General features: G+C 49.1%; 8 protein-coding genes across 8 annotated transcripts; 2 read left to right on the forward strand and 6 right to left on the reverse strand.

The window, feature by feature from the left end:
- Positions 1 to 278: 278 nt before the first annotated feature.
- Positions 279 to 2,349, reverse strand: ABOM_011529 (F1F0 ATP synthase subunit beta; the record flags this gene model as incomplete). The annotated part of the gene is made up of 7 exons (XM_022538657.1): positions 279 to 361; positions 419 to 1,268; positions 1,328 to 1,644; positions 1,772 to 1,814; positions 1,870 to 1,955; positions 2,092 to 2,255; positions 2,339 to 2,349. 7 exons carry the CDS (start codon positions 2,347 to 2,349, stop codon positions 279 to 281), a joined length of 1,554 nt encoding a protein of 517 aa, XP_022383342.1.
- A 1,285-nt stretch (positions 2,350 to 3,634) lies between these two features.
- On the reverse strand, positions 3,635 to 4,424 carry ABOM_011530 (cytochrome c oxidase subunit IV family protein; the record flags this gene model as incomplete). Its single annotated transcript, XM_022538658.1, has 3 exons — positions 3,635 to 3,724; positions 3,817 to 4,010; positions 4,094 to 4,424. Coding segments are annotated over 3 exons (615 nt in total), but the record flags the coding sequence as incomplete, so codon positions are not given.
- Positions 4,425 to 5,272: 848 nt separating this feature from the next.
- ABOM_011531 (actin-binding ADF family protein) lies at positions 5,273 to 6,022 on the reverse strand (the record flags this gene model as incomplete). Its single annotated transcript, XM_022538659.1, has 5 exons — positions 5,273 to 5,413; positions 5,478 to 5,526; positions 5,591 to 5,848; positions 5,938 to 5,948; positions 6,017 to 6,022. 5 exons carry the CDS (start codon positions 6,020 to 6,022, stop codon positions 5,273 to 5,275), a joined length of 465 nt encoding a protein of 154 aa, XP_022383328.1.
- A 1,568-nt stretch (positions 6,023 to 7,590) lies between these two features.
- Positions 7,591 to 9,336, reverse strand: ABOM_011532 (SH3 domain protein; the record flags this gene model as incomplete). The annotated part of the gene is made up of 5 exons (XM_022538660.1): positions 7,591 to 8,081; positions 8,168 to 8,822; positions 8,875 to 9,037; positions 9,099 to 9,182; positions 9,245 to 9,336. The coding sequence occupies 5 exons, from the start codon at positions 9,334 to 9,336 to the stop codon at positions 7,591 to 7,593; spliced, it is 1,485 nt and encodes a 494-aa protein (XP_022383331.1).
- Positions 9,337 to 12,612: 3,276 nt separating this feature from the next.
- ABOM_011533 (putative stress response RCI peptide) lies at positions 12,613 to 13,172 on the forward strand (the record flags this gene model as incomplete). The annotated part of the gene is made up of 3 exons (XM_022538661.1): positions 12,613 to 12,670; positions 12,755 to 12,909; positions 12,972 to 13,172. 3 exons carry the CDS (start codon positions 12,613 to 12,615, stop codon positions 13,170 to 13,172), a joined length of 414 nt encoding a protein of 137 aa, XP_022383330.1.
- A 383-nt stretch (positions 13,173 to 13,555) lies between these two features.
- she9 (putative mitochondrion biogenesis protein (She9)) lies at positions 13,556 to 15,302 on the forward strand (the record flags this gene model as incomplete). The annotated part of the gene is made up of 2 exons (XM_022538662.1): positions 13,556 to 14,336; positions 14,416 to 15,302. Coding segments are annotated over 2 exons (1,668 nt in total), but the record flags the coding sequence as incomplete, so codon positions are not given.
- A 935-nt stretch (positions 15,303 to 16,237) lies between these two features.
- On the reverse strand, positions 16,238 to 17,231 carry rip1 (ubiquinol--cytochrome-c reductase catalytic subunit RIP1; the record flags this gene model as incomplete). Its single annotated transcript, XM_022538663.1, has 4 exons — positions 16,238 to 16,419; positions 16,488 to 16,638; positions 16,707 to 16,795; positions 16,940 to 17,231. 4 exons carry the CDS (start codon positions 17,229 to 17,231, stop codon positions 16,238 to 16,240), a joined length of 714 nt encoding a protein of 237 aa, XP_022383332.1.
- Positions 17,232 to 17,800: 569 nt separating this feature from the next.
- On the reverse strand, positions 17,801 to 18,557 carry ABOM_011536 (histone-fold domain-containing protein; the record flags this gene model as incomplete). Its single annotated transcript, XM_022538664.1, has 4 exons — positions 17,801 to 18,138; positions 18,198 to 18,288; positions 18,346 to 18,431; positions 18,485 to 18,557. 4 exons carry the CDS (start codon positions 18,555 to 18,557, stop codon positions 17,801 to 17,803), a joined length of 588 nt encoding a protein of 195 aa, XP_022383335.1.
- Between the last annotated feature and the right edge of the window lie 141 nt (positions 18,558 to 18,698).

Raw genomic sequence — 18,698 nt, forward strand, 5'->3', positions numbered from 1 at the left:
AATTGTCCCAGCCCCGAGGTATCAGGCTGAATGTGGTCGTTTTAACTTACTTACATGAGCACGTAGTGTAACACAAGTCCGGACTATTCATCCAGACTTTAAGGTAGGTGTAATAGTGCTCCCTTCCTTTTTCTTCTGAACAGGGAGGATAAGCCTTTCGTTCAACTCCCTTTTCTTAATTCGAGTACTGTACACGTATCGACAGAAAACGGAAAACTGAAGAAAGGAAGTCCATGTCTAACAAAAAAGAAAAGGGCGCTTTAAAAACAATATTACATTTAGGCCTTGTTCTCGAGCTCGGCCAGGAGCTTCTCACCCTTGGCACGGGCGGACTCGAGGTCACCAACCATGTAGAAAGCAGCTGCAAGACAACGTTAGCATACAAGTCAAATACAAGCATTAGTCAGCGAAAACTTACCCTCAGGAAGGTCATCAGCCTCTCCGTTGATGATGGCCTTGAAGGAGCGGATGGTGTCCTTGAGGTCGACCAGCTTACCCTCGATACCAGTGAAGACCTGGGCGACGGTGAAAGGCTGGCTCAGGAAACGCTGAAGCTTACGGGCACGCTCGACAGTGAGCTTGTCAGCCTCAGAAAGTTCGTCCATACCAAGAATGGCAATGATATCCTGGAGGGACTTGTACTCCTGGAGCATCTGCTGGACACGGGTGGCAGTGTCGTAGTGGTCCTGACCGACGATACGGGGGTCGAGCATACGAGACTTGGAGTCAAGAGGGTCGACAGCAGGGTAGATACCCAACTCAGAGATACCACGGGACAAGACAGTGGTGGCGTCCAAGTGAGCGAAGGTGGTGGCGGGGGCAGGGTCAGTCAAATCGTCAGCAGGGACGTAGACGGCCTGGACGGAGGTAATGGAACCCTTGGTGGTGGTGGTAATACGCTCCTGCATACCACCCATGTCGACGGCCAGAGTGGGCTGGTAACCGACAGCAGAGGGGATACGACCAAGAAGGGCAGACACCTCAGAACCGGCCTGGGTGAAACGGAAAATGTTGTCAATGAAGAGCAGCACATCCTGACCCTCCTCGTCACGGAAGTACTCGGCAATGGTCAGACCGGTAAGGGCAACACGGGCACGGGCACCTGGGGGCTCGTTCATCTGACCGAACACAAGGGCGACCTTGGATTCACCCTCGAGCTGAATGACACCAGTCTCCTGCATTTCGTGGTACAGATCGTTACCCTCACGGGTACGCTCACCGACACCAGTGAAGACGGAGTAACCACCGTGGGCCTTGGCAATGTTGTTCTGGGAAGAGTTAGAAACTAGTTGAGAAAGGCAAGTCTTTTGGTTGCAGGTGAACATACAATCAACTCCTGAATGAAGACGGTCTTACCGACACCGGCACCACCGAAGAGACCAATCTTACCACCACGAGCGTAGGGGGCAAGCAAGTCGACGACCTTGATACCAGTGACAAGAATCTCACCCTCGGTGGACTGCTCAACGAACTCAGGGGCCTCGGCGTGGATAGGGGCGTACTTGGTGGCCTTAACGGGACCACGCTCGTCGACGGGTTCACCAGTGACGTTAAGGATACGGCCCAGGGTGCCAGGACCGACAGGAATGGTGATGGGGGCACCAGTGTCGCGAGCAGCGGCACCACGAGTCAAACCCTCGGTACCTGAAAGAGTGATATGTCAACTCAGAATTCGGGTTACCATAGCCAGGTGTATGGGAGCGGTGAAGCCAGGGCGAGCACCTCTGATATGCCCATGGTGATACAAAAGCAATAGAAGGGGGAAACTTACCCTCCATAGCAATAGTACGGACGATGTTCTCACCCAAGTGTTGCTGTTTTTGGTTAGCTATATCGACTTGATGTCATTCAAGCTCTGGGGATACCTACAGAAACCTCAAGGACGAGCTTCTGGCCATTGTTCTCGGTCTCAATGGCGTTGAGAATGGCAGGGAGCTTCTCACCCTCGAACTTCACTGTGATCGAAAGTCAGATATCGTGTTTTGAGCCACACATGGAGTCGTTGTTGATGATTTCATGATGGAATTGAGGCCAGGAAAAGATTTTCGCGTAGCCGGGTAGCAGGGTTTTCGTCGGGAGTCGGAGACATACCGTCGACGACGGCACCAATGACCTGGTGAATCTTGCCGGTAGAGGCGGCCTCAGTGCTGGCCAATCTGGCAAGGGAAGGGAAGCCATTGATCTTGGAAGGAACGCGACGGGCGACCGGGGTAGGCCGGGCAAAAGCAGCCCTCCCGAAGGTCCGGGCAAGACCGCTGTAAAAGGGAAAAACAGTTGTTAGCAAGCGGGAAAAAAAAGGTCATAGGGCGACGAGGTCAGAGTGGGCGGAGCAACACACCTCTTGAACATTATGATGGTGTTTAAGAGCGAAACGGGGATAAATGAGGTCAAAGGGACGAGAAGATGGGGAGAGGGAAGAAAGAGGGAAGGGAAGGGAAGAGGTTGAGGTTGAGGTGGACACGGGCGACTGTGTCCGGTCTTAGCCTTTCCGGGGCGGTTTTGCCGACGATCCCGTGATGTACCGAGCAACGCGCAGAAAACATGGACAGAGCTGCATCAGCTTCATGGTTGCTAGGCAGTGTTATTCCATTTTACAACTTTTCAACCGAATACATAGCTGCTGCGTTTTGATCTGATAGATAGTTTTTTTTACTCGTCTCCTCCCAGTCCAACGCTGTATGGAGAAGTCTCCCGGCGGTTGTCATGGAAATTTACACACAAAATGAGGAGCTTCTTGGCAACCATCGGATACAAGGGAGCATTGAACCCCATCAAAAATGCCATTTGTCCAGCACACTATCCAGTAGAATCGTGACTAGTCGAAAGCATTCCGGTCTAAATCGAGTGTATGCGGCTCCAATCAATACGGTGAAGAAATAAACATGTCGTAACGGGCATAGACCCGGCTTTCCAGGTATTATTTTGGTTTTCCTATTACCCCCGTCTGGTACACCGTAAAGATCCAAGCTCCTATTTCGGACGAACGCCAACTTGGGAAAAAATCTGACGTGTTCCCGTGATTCTCCTTCAGGATCACCAAGGTATTGACATAGTCAATTTTGGCATATAGACCTTCGCAGTACCAATTATATTAGTTTTTCTAGAGGTCACCAAGGCCAGGTTCTTTGCCAAGCAATAAGCACAAGAATGGTCATGGCCAAAGGAGTGTAATGGCGCATGAATGTAAACGTCGGAAACGTTACTATGTAGCAGCCGTTTTCCGACCCCGTCGTACAGTTCCGACCTAACCACCAGGGTCGACATGGCTGATATCAAAACCTCTTTCAGGAAAAGAGGGTTATGTTAAAGTTTAGGGAAATCATAATCGCTAGGCATTAATCTACAAGTTATAGCCCCTAAATGTTAGCTACCAGTCGCGGCAGGATAACAGACTCTATGGCTACAAAGGAGATACATTGATTATGGCACAGTACGAGATACAAGTCTTTTGGGCTGACATTGGGCAAAACAAATAAGACAGAGGCGAAGGGAAGTGCACATGATGATAGGCACAGAACCGGTGTTAACAGAAAACGGAAGGAGGACAGCGATGGGTGCCGATTGAACCCACAGCACATCCTATCCAGCTTGTCCAATTGTTATACCTGTTCTTCCCGCATCACTGGCCCACAATCTATGACTTCTCAAGAGGAGGGCTCTGGACGAAGCCCTTACCCTCGTAACCCTCGGCGCTGATACCGTAGATAGGGTTGATCTTCTCGGCCTGTTGTGACAAGTAGTCAGTATCTGATCTATTGAATTTCAAGAGATACTGCCCAATGGCAAGCCCAAGTGAGGGAGGATGATCAAACGTACCTTGGCATACTCGTTGGAAGCCTCCTGCCATTCCTTGGACATGGTCTTAGGCTGGGGCTTAGCGAACAAGTGAATGACATAGAAAACGGCAACGGAGACAGCAGTGAGCTGGGCGACCTTGACGGCAATTCTGAGACCCTCTCCCTTAGGGGCCTGCGCGCGAGGACCATGGGGACCAAAAGCAATCCAGTAAGCTAAAATGCGGGGGGGGGAAACCCATCAGCAAAATTCTGATCGTTCGGGAGTAGCGGGGATTGTGTAGATAGGAAAAACATACCAGCCTTCTTCTCCTGAAGAGTCATCTGGTGCCAGTCAACCTTCATACGGTCCCTGAGCTGCATCCACAGATCGGCCTGCTCCTGAGGGGGCATGGCCTCCCAGCGCTTCTCGATACCGGCGAGTGTGGGATTCGAGATGGCGTGCTCGGATGCGGCGCGGGTCTGCTGGGGAGCGATAGACTTCTTCGCAGGCTGAGGGCGGGCATTCAGACAAGCCATTGGGCCCGAGACGGTGCGGTAGGAACGAATGGCAGTGGTGGACATGGCCGAGCTGCGTGCAGCAGCCCGAGAAACGGACTGAAGGAACATTGTGTGGGAGGTCGTGTGCGCGACTAAAAAAGACCAATTAAAAATCAAACACACTCTCCGTGAACGAGAGATGCAATGCCTCGGGATTGAGGATGAATTAAGGTGGGATGGGAGTGGAGGAGGTGATCGAGACTTCGCGATGGGAAACGAAGACGTCGTTCGACTGTGGTTTGAGGTGGAAAGTCGAGTATCCGGCCGGTTAGGTTAGTCCGTTTTGCGTGCGCCCTCATTGGTCCACGTCCCAATCTGTCCCGACCTTTGCTTCCTTCACCCAAAACACCTGATGCTTCCATCCCTATCGAACATCGCAAACTGTTTCAAGGGTATCTTCACTTTATGGCCGGCTTTTTGGTCGATTAATGAAGCTTGGCAAGCCCCAACAGTCAATATCCCGATTTTTCCACGCCGACACATATTTTTGTTTTTCCTACGGTACTTAGATACAGCGAAGCAATACAGCTCACCTGACGGGCGATCTCGGGATCATGGCACGACTCTCAGTCTTACGCAAGGACCGGCATAATGGGATATGTTTAAACGATGAGGTCGTGTATTCTACTCTACACTGATCCTGTGAAACCACATCCCCTACCAGGTAGCAATATTCTGTACAGGTATAAACGCTGACAACAAAGAAAACCCTTCCCAAACGCTTGGTCACGGAGAGTGCCACGATCGCAAAAAACGAGGATACGATCACTATGGAAACAGACAAGTCGTAACGATCTCATATTGAACTAGAATTTGTGCAGGAGAATGTCATTGAATTGGTTCGTTCCGAGACACTCCGCGAACTGGAAACGGAGCGGTGCAGTGTAATAACCAGCACACACAAGCTCACCTGGCCCGGGCCCAGCCGACGCCGTCATTTATTTACCAGCCTTTCCGCCGCTGGCTTCGGCCAGAACAGCCTTCCACTCAATGTCGCCTTTGTCGTCGGCGTGGAGGGAGGTGTGGATGTTAAGGGCGTTCTTCAGAACCTCCCTAGTGCTGGCGTAGATCATAGACCACTATTGCAAGAATCGTCAGCAACAGCTAGCATGAGAAAGGAAGATAGAGCGCAAAAAGGCTTACGAGAGTCGGGGTATCACTAGGAACCCAGGAAATGAAGATTATCTTGCTCCTACACAGCGAACGAGTTGGTAAGCTGTCAATCAACTCAGAAGGCGACTTCGGCAGCACCATACCTCTTGCCGTCGGTACCGAGCTCGTACTCGACATCGTAGACTGCGTAACGGGGGGCAGGATTGCCTTTGCTGTCCTTAGCAGCTGCAAGCCTTTCGCGGAAGACTTCATAGTCTTGTTCGGAGGAAACTTCATCAATGACAACCTCCTTCTTGTTGTCGGCGATCTTAAAGATGATGAACTTAGGCTTCTCGCCCTTGCTGCCGCCGGTCATGCGGAACTCGTTGAATTTGGCGATGCAGTCATCGGTGATGGTAACTCTAAGTAATAGGCGTCGTTAGTGCCGATTCGAGACTTTCGCATCAATCTGATCTTTCAAGACAGGTGTAGGATACGATCGCCGACATACCCAGATGCGAGCTACGGGACCCAAGAGAATATCACATCAGTATGAGCCCAGTCCATAAAGAAGTGGGCGGGATACGTACCGACATGATTGCTATGTGGATATGGAAATGAAGAAACCCCGAAGTCGATAAACTACGCTGGCACGCGATGTCAGTAGCTAGTTTCCCCTGATTTTAGCGGTAACTCCCCGTCAAGGAAGAGCAATGCTTGTTGCATCCCAGGAAGCCCGTTCATTTTAATCTACTAACCAGAGAAGAAAAGGATAATTCTTAAGAGATTCCCACAGATTTTTTTTTGGGAAAGAAAGAAGCTAATGGAGATGAATTTCAGGTGAGGGGGTGAGAGAGGAATAATAATGGGGGATGGAGATAGAGGGGCATTTAGTTGTTGTGCTTTGCGGTGTTGCGCCGCCGGTGGGGGGGGTTCTTGTCACGTGATATCGCCGTCGCACCACCAGGCCGTGTTTTCGTCATAAGTCATTTCCCCCTGAACATTCCGGCAGTGAAGCCGAGTGAGTGGTTGGAGTGTGAAGCATACAAACTAGTGCTGTACTTAACATTGCAGCCTGCTGCAGGTTCTTCCGTCACCTGCGCCTCCTACTAGTATCAATAGTTATTGGATGGAGCTGCCTATTCCTGGACACGTATTGCCGTTGCTAGTGTGGGGAACTTATTTTAAACGGATTGTAGGGCCCTGTACTCCGTAGGCACTGGGCATAACTATTTTTACTTTGTCTCCAACACTGTATTTCGATTGTTTGGAACTGGGTGACTAAGTCCCATATAGGTCAACCATGGGACTTCAGTCTACTAACTAACTACTGGTACTACTAGTAGTAGTATTCCCTTCGGCTTCACTGCTTCGATATGATTGGATGCTTCCACTATGCCGGATATTATCCGGGATTCCTGCACACAATTGAACGTGCTCGCAAAAATTATGCAAGCGACCAATACTTCAATGTGGTCGTGAAACTCGATGATACGCTCCCAATTAGTTACTGCGTACTTGGTATATTCCCGGTGCTAGCCCAAGGGTGTCAAAGTGATAACCAGCTCCAAGCACCCGTTGGGGGGGGTTAATTTCTAGTCATGCTATAGAATCCAGTATATATGAAGATATACATCAATAATATGTAATGTAAGACCGCGATTATAACAAGCATCCTACTGCCCTACTCGGTGCTGAGCATGACCGGCTCTGACGCCGACGTTGATTGATCACACAGATTGAACCGATTGGGGTCTGCACGCTGCACCTCACGCCGTGGCAGAGGACAGTCAAAGAAAAGAGAAACGTCGAGTATCAATGATGAAATAGTAGTCTAAGAACGGAAGAGTAAATAACATTGTCGTAAAGGGGTATATGAACGAATGGACAAGAAACATGTCGAGTCGTTGCGGAAGCATCCCGATGCATTAACCCGCAACTGAGCAGAAGATATGTGAAAAGATCAAGACCTTGTAAAACATGACCTGAGGGTAGCGTGGACGGTGTTCTGGTGCTAACCGGCATGAAGGCACGACATCCAACAAAACAGCCGCGGCGAATCATGTGGATGGAAAATGACGAGGCGCTATCGTAAGAGCATAAACCGACATTAGAAGTTCAAATCCCCGTGCTTTTTAGCTCGTGCACGCGGGCCTGCTGGTTATCATAGGTCATCATCTGCTTGTCCTCCATCGATGATTTTTCTCCAATGCTGGGGGAGGCACACACAAACCAAGGGGAATGCTTTGATTTCCCCAGTTGGGGAAGGAGAAGCAATTGGTCTGTGTGAACCATTTGATACGCCGCTGTCGCGCTGTTCTCTATGTCTAGCATCATAGTCCTCCGCACTCTCCGGGACCCGAATACCAGTCGCCCAACCATCATCCCAGATTCCAACCACCTTCAACATCTCCCCTCGGTCCAGGGCAAATTCATCGCCCGCTCGTGGCTGATACGCCCAAAGGACCGCAACCTTGACTCCTGGGCGAATGTCATCTTGGGAGTAATAATCATGGAATGAGGATAATTGTTCCGACTGGCCACTGGCCATCCCATCTGGTGATGAGTATTGACCACCTCTGCCAGAGCGAGGTGACCCGTCACTACCCGCACCAGCCAGGACCGAATTGCTAGACAGCGAGGCAGTACGCTTCCCTGCAGTTGGGGGGATCTTTTTAGACATGGCTCCAGGCTTGCGCCGTAGTAGTCTGAATCAGAGGATTCGCTATATTTTCCAGCACCGAAGAGGGCGGCGGAGTTACGAGAGCGCCCGGGTGAATAACTTGGGGCCTCACGCAGGGCAGACATCCTAGCTACTCGCCCCCCTGGAATCGGTGCGAAGCCTTGTTGGTTGGGGCTGGGTTGCATTGGTGAAAAGCCCTTCCTCTGAGGGTTCGGCTGGTTCAAAACATTGTCATTTCGGGCCCTTCGCTTTCGCCTCCAGCATATCAACGCCAGCGCAGCCAGTGCTGCTAACAGAACAACTCCAGCTACGGCCCCAATCACAGCTCCAGCGATTTGGCCTCCGGAGAGATGGCCAGATGAAGCCCCTGCAGTCGGATTAGATGTCGAAGTGAAAATCGGCGGGATTGTCGTTGATGGCGTGGGAATGGTCACATCTTTGCATCGAGTCGCAGCGTTCGAATTTATGCAGCAGGAATCAGTGGAGTTGGGTGAGCTTGCCCCACAAAATCCGCACAAGCCGACCAGATTCGATCCATACCCACATTCGTCGGACTCGTTGTCAGCTCCCGAGATGCAGGTCACAGTTAATGAGTCGGCGGGAAGAGCACACACGGTAAAGTCAGAACGGACTTGGCTCATATAATTACCGGCTCTTTTTGGGCAAAGATCAGGATTAAGTAAAATGGTTGCTTCGCTTGTAGCCATCAATGCCTATCCTAGATGATTAGAGGATTCCTTACTAGCCAAGTAAAAGGGTACTAACACAGGTATCAGCGCAAAGAGGCCTGGACTCATTATCAGTTAAATCACAGTCTTTTTTTGAACTTTGAACGAGCCCACTGCAAATGCTGCTAGCGGTATAGCGGGCATAGAAATCATCAGTATCCGTAAGATTAGCTCCCTGGCAGCCCAGGTAGTCGACATATCTGGTAGCCAAAACAGATTAGACGAGGTACAAGGTAGGAAGTATGGGTAGCGAATGCCTACTTTTGGGTAACGTAAGATCCTTTGACGTAATCACTCAACTCTTGGTCAAACTGTTTTACGCTTGTAACGTTTTGCATGAATGGGCTATTGGAACGTCAGTAGAGTTTCCTCTGGTTTTGCAGGGTCAAGATTCCAGGGAAACGTACAAGTCAGTGTAGAGACTAGAGCTAGTTGATATTGATGAGCCATTCCAGGCGGGACATTGCGTCGAGCCCTTGAGAGATATGCAAGTTGCCATGCCAGCCTGCGACTATGAGACAGCTGTTCAAAAGGTCGGTGATCTCGGTAATTGCTAGAGAATATGTCGAAGACGAAGCGTAGATGGACGAATGGCACCCAAATCAGTAGCAAAATCGGATATTCGGATCGGACCAATAATTTAGTCGGCGGACACTCTCATATTGCTGCTATTTGGCGACTCTGTATTCTCAATTCCAGACAACACAATCTGTTGGGGCGGAAGAAAACTTCAAAAGCTTCGACTCGTCGGAAATCACACCAAGCGCGTCAAACTGCGGAAGGGAGGGCAAGAGTTCGAGTCCAGAAGAAAAGAAACGCAAAAAAAGGCGAGAGAAAAGTCGATGCAGCTGAAGAACTGGAGTTAACGAGTGACTCAGTCCCGCAAGGAACGGCTAGGAACCGCTAGGAACACAAGAAGAAATGAATAAAAGACAGGGCGCAAAGAGTAGCCTAGAATGGAAGAAAGTGAAGGGTCGAAGGTCGTGGTTTCCAAGTCCAGGACCGTGCTATTATTCTTCCTTGCCTTAGGCGCTTAACAATGAGCGGCACAGAACCAGGTTTGGGGGACCGCACGGTTCGGAAGCCTTCCCACTTGGGTCGGGGTGGATGTGTTGTAATAATGGCTAATGATCGCAGACGGTCGATCTTTGTCGCAGACTCGCAAGGGCACAGGCAAGAAGCAAGGCTAAGTTTAAAGCCTTAAAGCAAAAGGGGGAGAAGGAAGCGACAGAATGGGCGGTTCAAGAGGGTCGGCGGCGTTCCAATTAAACTAGACTCCACCCTTCACTAAACTGCGTTCGTTCAGCAATTAGTACATATACGGCATGGTGGACTAGAACATGAAAGACAGCTTCCGTAAAGGTCCAGGATCAATTGCTTGCTGCTGAGCCTGCCGCTGCTGCTGCCGCGCCAAAATTAAACTCGACTAAACTCACCACCAGATCCACTTTCACGCGGTCGGAATTGTATTGGGAAAGATTCCAGCAAAGACTAAGCGACAGTATAGATCGATAGTACTAATGAACTCAATGCTTAATTGGAGATATTCTTAGGAGGGGCAACCTGATCCATAAGAAGCGCAAGACGTCCTGTCAAGTAGAAAAGTTGACCTGTCAAATGGGAAACCCAACAGAACCATGGGAAGCGACTGCAGGAACAGCAAAGTCTATTCACCTTGAAGACAGGTATACGGAGTACAAGAGGTACATATAGCTGTGCAGGTCAAGAATCAGGATAAGAGTCATATCTAACAGTCTGACGTGGCACACGTTCGAGGCCGTTGGGAGACAGTCAATGGGTCATATATGGGCGCGGGCATTGCATGACCAGCCATTCGAATAATTTCTCCTCTTTCCCGGTTGGTTCTCACCACAGCATTACGGCTGCCAGATCACTGGGCGCCTATAAGATGATAGTGGTTCAAAGTACGAAGTACCAACACAGTATAGAGGCAGTGCGGTGAACCACCTGCCTCATATTTCTGGCTTAGGGTTCCAAGTCGTCTTGTGATGAGATTTCCTCTTTTGAGCGGATTCAACAAGTGGAGCCCTGTACGGGAATCCAGACTACAGACTGGTTAGACCCTTGGAACCGAGAATGACTATGTAGCAGAGTCGCCGATTGTTATATAAAAAATTAAATATTTTTTTTTTTACCAAAGATAAATCTTTGACCTTTTCTTTTCCTTTTTTTTTCATGGAAAAAAGGAAGGGAGTGATAGTATGCGTCAACAATGCTCGACGAAATAATACACCAACAACACTTGTCATAATGCCAGTCTTTCAGGCATCGACCATTGAGGGACTACTGTGAATACACGATTAACACTGCGGGCACGAATCACCGCCATACTATCTGCAATGTTCTGCTCTGAGGCCCAATGTTTTGAAACCTTCCTTCTACGTACCCAGTGAGAGCGTGGCGCCGCTGCCATCGACTTCTAGCCGATCACCATCTCCGCCTCGCGGGTGACTTGGCATCCGAGAACCAACACCGTGTTTCTGCATGGTCAAACACATCTTTTAGTCTGAAACGTAGTATGTGCATGAATGTTTTATGTAGTATACAGTTATGCAATTACTTCTATGTGTTTCGTGGCGACTGTTGCGAGAAAAAAATCTACAATTTTAATTTGTCGATCAATATGTTGGTCCAGGAGCGATACAGTACAGGTGTCACAGAGACATTCCTTACCTCGGAAAATTCATTTGAGACATGCAAGGGCGAGTCTGTCCGATGTGAGGAGCACAGCCCTTGAATATCAAAATTAAGGTACGAACCCTCGGACGAAGATGAACTGCACAAATGCTCCGGGATACTCCACAGCCACCAGACTGTTTAAGTGGAGCCTTTTTAATTCGACCAAAGACTCAAGCGAACCGTCCAGCATTGACATCGCGCGGATTTTGGTTTCTGTACTTTTTTTCGGGTATGATCTCATACCACCAGTAGTCCACCTTATATCACATATATTTATGTAGCTAACTAGCTTACTACCTACGCCCATGCTTGGTAACATCTAATGTAAGTATAAGCATCCATCTTGTATTTTAGGGTTCACATTTTATCATAAATAAATGTGCACGGTTATAGATAGGTACCTAACTACTTGAAGACCCCTCTAAACTGATTGAGCGAGTGCGGGCCAGCTTATTGAAGTCAATGTGACGACGAAAGTTTGCACTGATCATAAAGTATATATGGTGCAACCAGTATATCATAGCCCTAAATGTTTTTTCAAGGTGTCTGTCGACCTATAGATATTGTGAATGGTACATATGGTGCCTAAAACTTGGAAATAGGTCGGCTTTGTGGTTGGAGAGAAGTTAATAAAAGCACTGTACCTAGGCTGTGGTGGATATATAAACCCGAGGACTTCACAATCGTCTGTACTGAAAGGTAAACTACTATCCACGAACCCCCTTCATTCAGTCCCCAGCGTAGAACACTAGTTTTAAATTACAATTAGAGAGCAGAATTCCAAAATCTTCAACACTACGTCTAATGTCAAGTGTCTTGAGCCCCGGCAGTTCGATTCAAATCAACAGCACGGTAGAGGTCAGGTGACCGGAACGACGTCATCTGACCCGAACAGCCACAGAAGGTAGGCATCAACCCATTGTATTTCCGCTGTCGTCATCACAACCTCTACAAGCCATTATCAACGTCTACTTAGTCTAGTATACCAATCATAGAATACACTGCGTGCGTCCATATATCGGTTTTTGCATGAGAGCAGGTCTATTCAAGCAGCACCAAATATACCCAAGCAATTATGTGCGGCTCAGACATCTTCCTGGCGATCCTCGCGATATTCTTCCCACCGGTTTCAGGTATGTACAAGTTAATGCTCCTCTGACTTAGTCACCGCCACTGTCAAACGCTTGCTGTTGATGTCCCCTGCTAATGTTGCGCAGTATGGATTAAAGTAGGCATTTGTACAGCAGACTCGATCATCAACCTTGCCCTTTGTTGTCTCGGCTATGTGCCGGGCCTACTACATGCTTGGTATATCATTCTCAAATATCCAGAGCAGGATCCCGATGATCCATCTACGAACCAGTTCCCGGGGGTGCTCATCGAAGGGACGTCGAAAATGGCCATGTGACATACTACTACGTTTCTCATCAACAGATCCAGCACCCGTCTCAGAGAGGCTACGGTACTGTGGCACCAACTACAGCGACACATCCGCCGCAAGAACAATCACAGTCTGCTCCTAAGCCCCAGAATGATCCCGCGGCCGGCAGTAGCAGCGATCAAACACACGGTGATTCGCGACCACCGCCCACGTATGCCGAAGCCGTGAAGGGTGACCACAAGGTTCAGGACTGATTCAGACATGCGTGAAAGTCCTTCCTATCAATATCTACCCGTCACTTATCTGGACCGCTGCTGTGTGTAAGGGTTGCCTCAGTTGCTATTTGACCTTTTGTAATTGTTTGTACCTCTCTAAAGTTATGGGTTATGAGACTATCATCTGTATGGAATTATTTACGTCTTTAATGTTAGCGGCACGAGGAAAGAATACTATCAGAATTTCGAAGGATACCATAAATACTTAATGTCACTCTAGCTTCAAATGTACTATTTTTCTTGAACCGAGTACTTGAACCGAGGAACAACTCCACTATATTATATATAGACGACCTGAAGCAGATTCCCGCAAGGAATCTTTATGAGCCTTTACATGAAATACTGTGTATATTTTTGCAGTCATCTCTATCTACCCAGATAAATTGCATGATGGTACAAAATCACTTATCGTGAGTCTTATCAGAAACCCGAAGAAAACCGCGGGCGATTCGATGCCGCCGACTTTCCCGCCTTTCCTTCGGCATCCACTCCCCAACCAGCCTTACAACCCACCCGACACTGCAATTCAACAAAAGAAACAGCGTCTGGTCAGGTTCTCGTGGCCCTTTAAACCGGCCATGCAGTCCATGCCATTGCTGCTCAGGCAGTCCCTCCGATCAACCGTTACCTTCACAAGAACCTCTCGTCCGGTCCGATCACCTCTTCATTCCGCCGTTGGCCCGAAGCCTCTACCAGCTGGTTCACGGCGGCAGTTTTCCATTTGCGTACAATGTCAATTTCGGTCGCAGTTTGCGCTGTACTCGTCCAATGAGACGGAAAAGTTGAAAGATGGAAAGACTGTTGAGCAGCCGGCGGACAAGGACCAGCCTGCTACAGGTTCGTCCGAGGGGAGCTCAACAATTTATCTCGGAGCGGGGAGCTTGGAGCCTCCCCCTTCTGCCAAGGAGGGGAATGAGACTGAGCAGGCTCAGCAACAGGAGGTTAAAGATGACTCAAAACTCCAGGGAACTGAGAGCAGTGGCCTGCCGTCGTATTTGGAGAACCGCAGGTCCCAGGTCTCCAAACAATTTACTACCATGATGGATAACCTTCAATCCAACATTTTCGTGGCAGGCCAGCGATTGAATGACTTGACTGGTTATTCATCCATTGAAACACTTAAGAAAGATATACACACTCAAGGTATGAAACAGATCTACTCATGCTCTTCTAGCCCCGAGGGAAGTTGTTCGTCTTTGCTGACCGCCAATCCCTTCAACAGAGGAGCGACTCCGAGCTGCCCGTCTTCGAGTCCGGGAAGCCAAAGACGTATATGCAGCTGCTATCAACAATCGATCAACTTCACAGCGTGAAGTCAACGAACTTCTCCAGCGCAAACATGCCTGGTCGGCATCAGACCTGGAACGATTCACCCACCTTTACCGTAACGACCACACCAACGAAGTAGCCGAAAACGAAGCTCAGGAAGCTCTATCAGTAGCAGAACGCGAGTCCGAGGAAGCTGCCGCGCAATTGAACAAGAGCATACTGTCTAGGTACCATGAGGAGCAAGTCTGGTCAGACAAAATCCGTCGCATGAGTACCTGGGGTACCTGGGGTCTCATGGGCGTGAACGTTCTTCTCTTCCTGATCTTCCAGATCGCCGTAGAGCCGTGGCGCCGGAAGAGGCTAGTCAAGGGTTTCGAAGAGAAGGTTATCGAAGCCATTGAGAAGGAAAAGGTCATGAATCACGTTGAGAACCTGGCTCCTGTCAATGCCACTCAGCAGACTCCCGCCGCACCCCCCGCTACAAACTCATCCGCTCCTATCGTCACAGCTGCGCCATCTCCAGTCGCTGAAGAAACTGCCTCTGAGACAGTCTCGACCGAAGCGCCAGACGTTCCAGACTCAGCGACTCCCGCACCCGACACGACAACTACACCCAACAACCAGAACACCCTAAACGACCTTCTCGAATCCGCCAAATCTCAAGTCTCACGCTTCCCCCCTCCTACTTCCGTTGAATCCTGGCGTCAGTATATCAGCGATCTTTTTAGTGATCGCAACCTAGTCATCACCCAGCGGGACCTGTCGTCCCTCGCTCTCCAGAGCGCGGCTGCTGGCGCAGCTATCATGGGTCTAGTGATTGCTCTTATCCGGCCGCGATGAAATGACTGCGTGCAAGCATGTCAGGCTAGATGAGCCATTGTAATTAGCGTGTCATTAATTTGTTTGAAAATGCTGTGTATAAATGTGGTATAGATATTCACATAGAGCATTTGTGTAACATAGTTTTGAATGAATGATTGCCTGTTGCCAGTACCCTATCTTGGAATACGCAACCTGAGCATTGGGCCACTCTTTCAAAAAATTCATATGCATAAGACATCGATGAGCTGGCGGCTGTTCACCGCTAGTTTTTGACTTGGCATTTACTTAGCAGCATTATTATGCTTTGTCCTATTTTTGATATGGTCGTTGCATCTTGGTGATTTCAGTCTAAGTCTGGGTTTCGTTACCTTTGGTCTTGTATCTTGCCGTTATATACTGTTTCTCCTTCTCCAATACCTGTGTTGCTTCTTGAAGTACACATTGTTGATAAAATCATACCTAGTATGCTCAGGTCATGCACAATGGTATGAACGGACAAAAGGAATCGCATGTGAATATACCTAGGAAAAGACTATGTAGATACAAGTAACCGACATACAAAAGGTATACATCTATATGTCGACCGCCTCCCGTCTTCACCATTACTCCGCTCAATCCCTCTAAGATATTGAAAGAACAAGAAGAGCAGGGAGATGGATAACGGCCAATAACAGAAAGTTCTATACCCAGGAACGAAGGGGTGCAAAACCCCGTAGACAACGAGTGGTACAGGGTCTAGGAGCGAAAAGCGGACAGGGTAATTGTTGAAAGTAATAGAAACACAAGGCTCAGTTTTTCTAATCGATCCATATTAAAACAAGGTCTCCTTAATCTTGACAAGACAAAGAGTTTCATCTAAAGTGCAGTTACAAACCTTCACTCTCTCATCCCTTCAACGTCATTTCCCGTCCATCGGATGAACCGTTCGCTCGAATTGGCATCGTTTGATTCGTTTAACCAATAACCAGGGTGTCCTCATCGGGGAAGCTGTACTGAGGAACCTCAAGGTTCAGAGGGGCAGGACCCTTCCTGATACGGCCGGAGATGTCGTAGTGAGAACCGTGGCAGGGGCAGAACCAGCCGCCAAAGTCACCGGATTCACCGATAGGGACACAACCAAGGTGGGTGCAGACACCTAGAGTGGTGAAAGGTATTAGATATCGCAAAGGCATATATGAAATCGGGCCAGATCGTATCACATACCAAGCATGACAAGCCACTCGGGCTTCTGAACACGGTCCTCATCAGCCTGAGGATCACGGAGAGTTTGCCACTCAATGGAGTTGGCCTCGTTGATTTCATCCTGGGTACGGTGACGGATGAAGACGGGCTTTCCACGCCACTTGATGATGACCTGTTTGGTATCAGGTCAGCCAATCATGCATCACAACAAACGGCTTCGTAGGGATAATCGAGACATACGTTCTTGCCCTCAGGGATGGTAGCAAGGCCGATTTCAACCTTAGCCTGAGCGAGGACATCGGCAGAGGCGGACATGTTGACCAGGAAGTCTGTTGGTGAAGTTGTCATCAGCCACATGCTCCAATGATAACCCCATCCAATCCGCCAATTATCCCCACAACCCGGCTATCTCAATTCGCTATCCTGATATCTTGCACTCCTCCATTTCAATCGATAACCCAGGGAAGACCTACCCTGAACAGTAGCCTTGGCACCAACAGCAGAGGCAAGACCGAGGGAACCGGCCATGAAGTAGGAGAAGACCTGGTTGGAGCGTGGGGGCTTCTTGGAGGCATATTTGCTGAAGTCAGGGATCTTGTAGGTCGAGGATTCCTTGGCGCTGGCGAAAGGGCTCTCGAAGGATGACTTGGACGCATCAGCGACTCCCCTCCGCTGCTGGCAGGAGGCGATGGCAGCGCGAGAAGTGGGCAGCTGTTGGCGGGCGCAAGCGCGCAACAGAGTGCTGGAAGCGGAGGAGAGAGACATGGCGGGCAAAGCAATTGCAGTCAATTGCAAAGACGGACGACCGTTTGAGGGGGGTGGAGGGGGGAGTCAAGGTGGACGAAGGAGGATTTTCCAGATGTTGGAGGTTGAAGTCGGAGGCGCGGCATACGGAAAGTCGAACCAGAGCTTTCGCTTCGGAATCACGGGGCGCCTCATTGGCTGATTGGGTCACACTCCGACACTCACCTTATTTTCTACACTATTTATCAATACAATTATAATTGGTACTCGGTAATGGCGAAGTCAATTCAAAATTGATATCATACCCTGGACAATTGGATTACTTTATTTGCATTCAAATTTAATTCATTTATATCTTTTCCTATTACTTACTCTATTTTTGATATATAAAGGTAACCCCAACAACAACTTGTTCCCAAGCTGACGGAGACCATTTTGCCCGTGATTTCCCGTTCCGTTCATTCCCAATTAACCCAAATGCAAAAGTGATCATAACACGATCTTTCTGCCAACAAAAGAAGCACCCAAATCCAGAACTCCCCATACATGCAACTCCCTCGGTTGATATTGGAACATTATAGAGGATCAATTCACTGGTCAACCATTTCAACATCGCCGTCCTCGCCCTTGCTCTGGTTGTCAACAGTCCGATCGACCACCAGCGTGCTCACTGCGCCCGTCGCATGCATGACCACCGGCGTCCGAGGGCTCTTTAATGGCTTTTCTTCTATAGCTTGTAGCTCTTCCTGATGCTCTGACTCCCCATTGGTATGCGGTACCGTTCCATTCAGTGTGCGCTGTCCTTTCTCGATCTCGGCTTCTCTGATGGCTTCCTTGGCCTTCTTTTCCTTGAATTGTTTATAGGTGGTCGTCTTGGGGATAACATCCGAGAGGAATTCTAGATTATCGATTCGCGAAACCGCCGTAGCTATGAGGGTTAAACATCAGTACACCGTATGATGCTAGAAAACGCCGGTCGCGACTGACCTAGATCTTTGTATTGGATGAGCTTTCGTGGTTTTCGTTCGGATTTGACGACGTTATGCCCTTGTTCTGTGAGATATTGGATGAACATTTCCTAGGCCAGTCAGCGAGAGGGACGGAAGCATAAGGCTGCGACAAGAGCATCACGCACTGTAGCCATCGCGATCACAAACGTAGCGTTGCTTGAACATTGTACTATATCCTCGTCTAATTGGATGATTTTCTTTATCCGCGAAACTGCAGAACCAGTCAACCGGCGATATCCATTATGATGGGTGTATTCCGCGTACTAGGAAGAGCGCTCTGGCCGGTGATCTCATGGGAGGGCGCAGAGTCCGGAGTGGGCTTCTCCTTGGGAGGCATCGTGGGTCGCGTCGAGTGTAAATCTAGGGCAGGGAAAGGGGAAGTTTTCTTGGATATTGCGAAAGAAAATGAAGTCGGTGCTGCGAGGTATGAGTCTCAGCTGTTCCTGTGTTGATCTAGAAACTTGACAATTATTTGAAG

Source organism: Aspergillus bombycis (assembly GCF_001792695.1).
Source record: "Aspergillus bombycis strain NRRL26010 chromosome Unknown contig00189, whole genome shotgun sequence".
Taxonomy (NCBI): Eukaryota; Fungi; Ascomycota; class Eurotiomycetes; order Eurotiales; family Aspergillaceae; genus Aspergillus; species Aspergillus bombycis.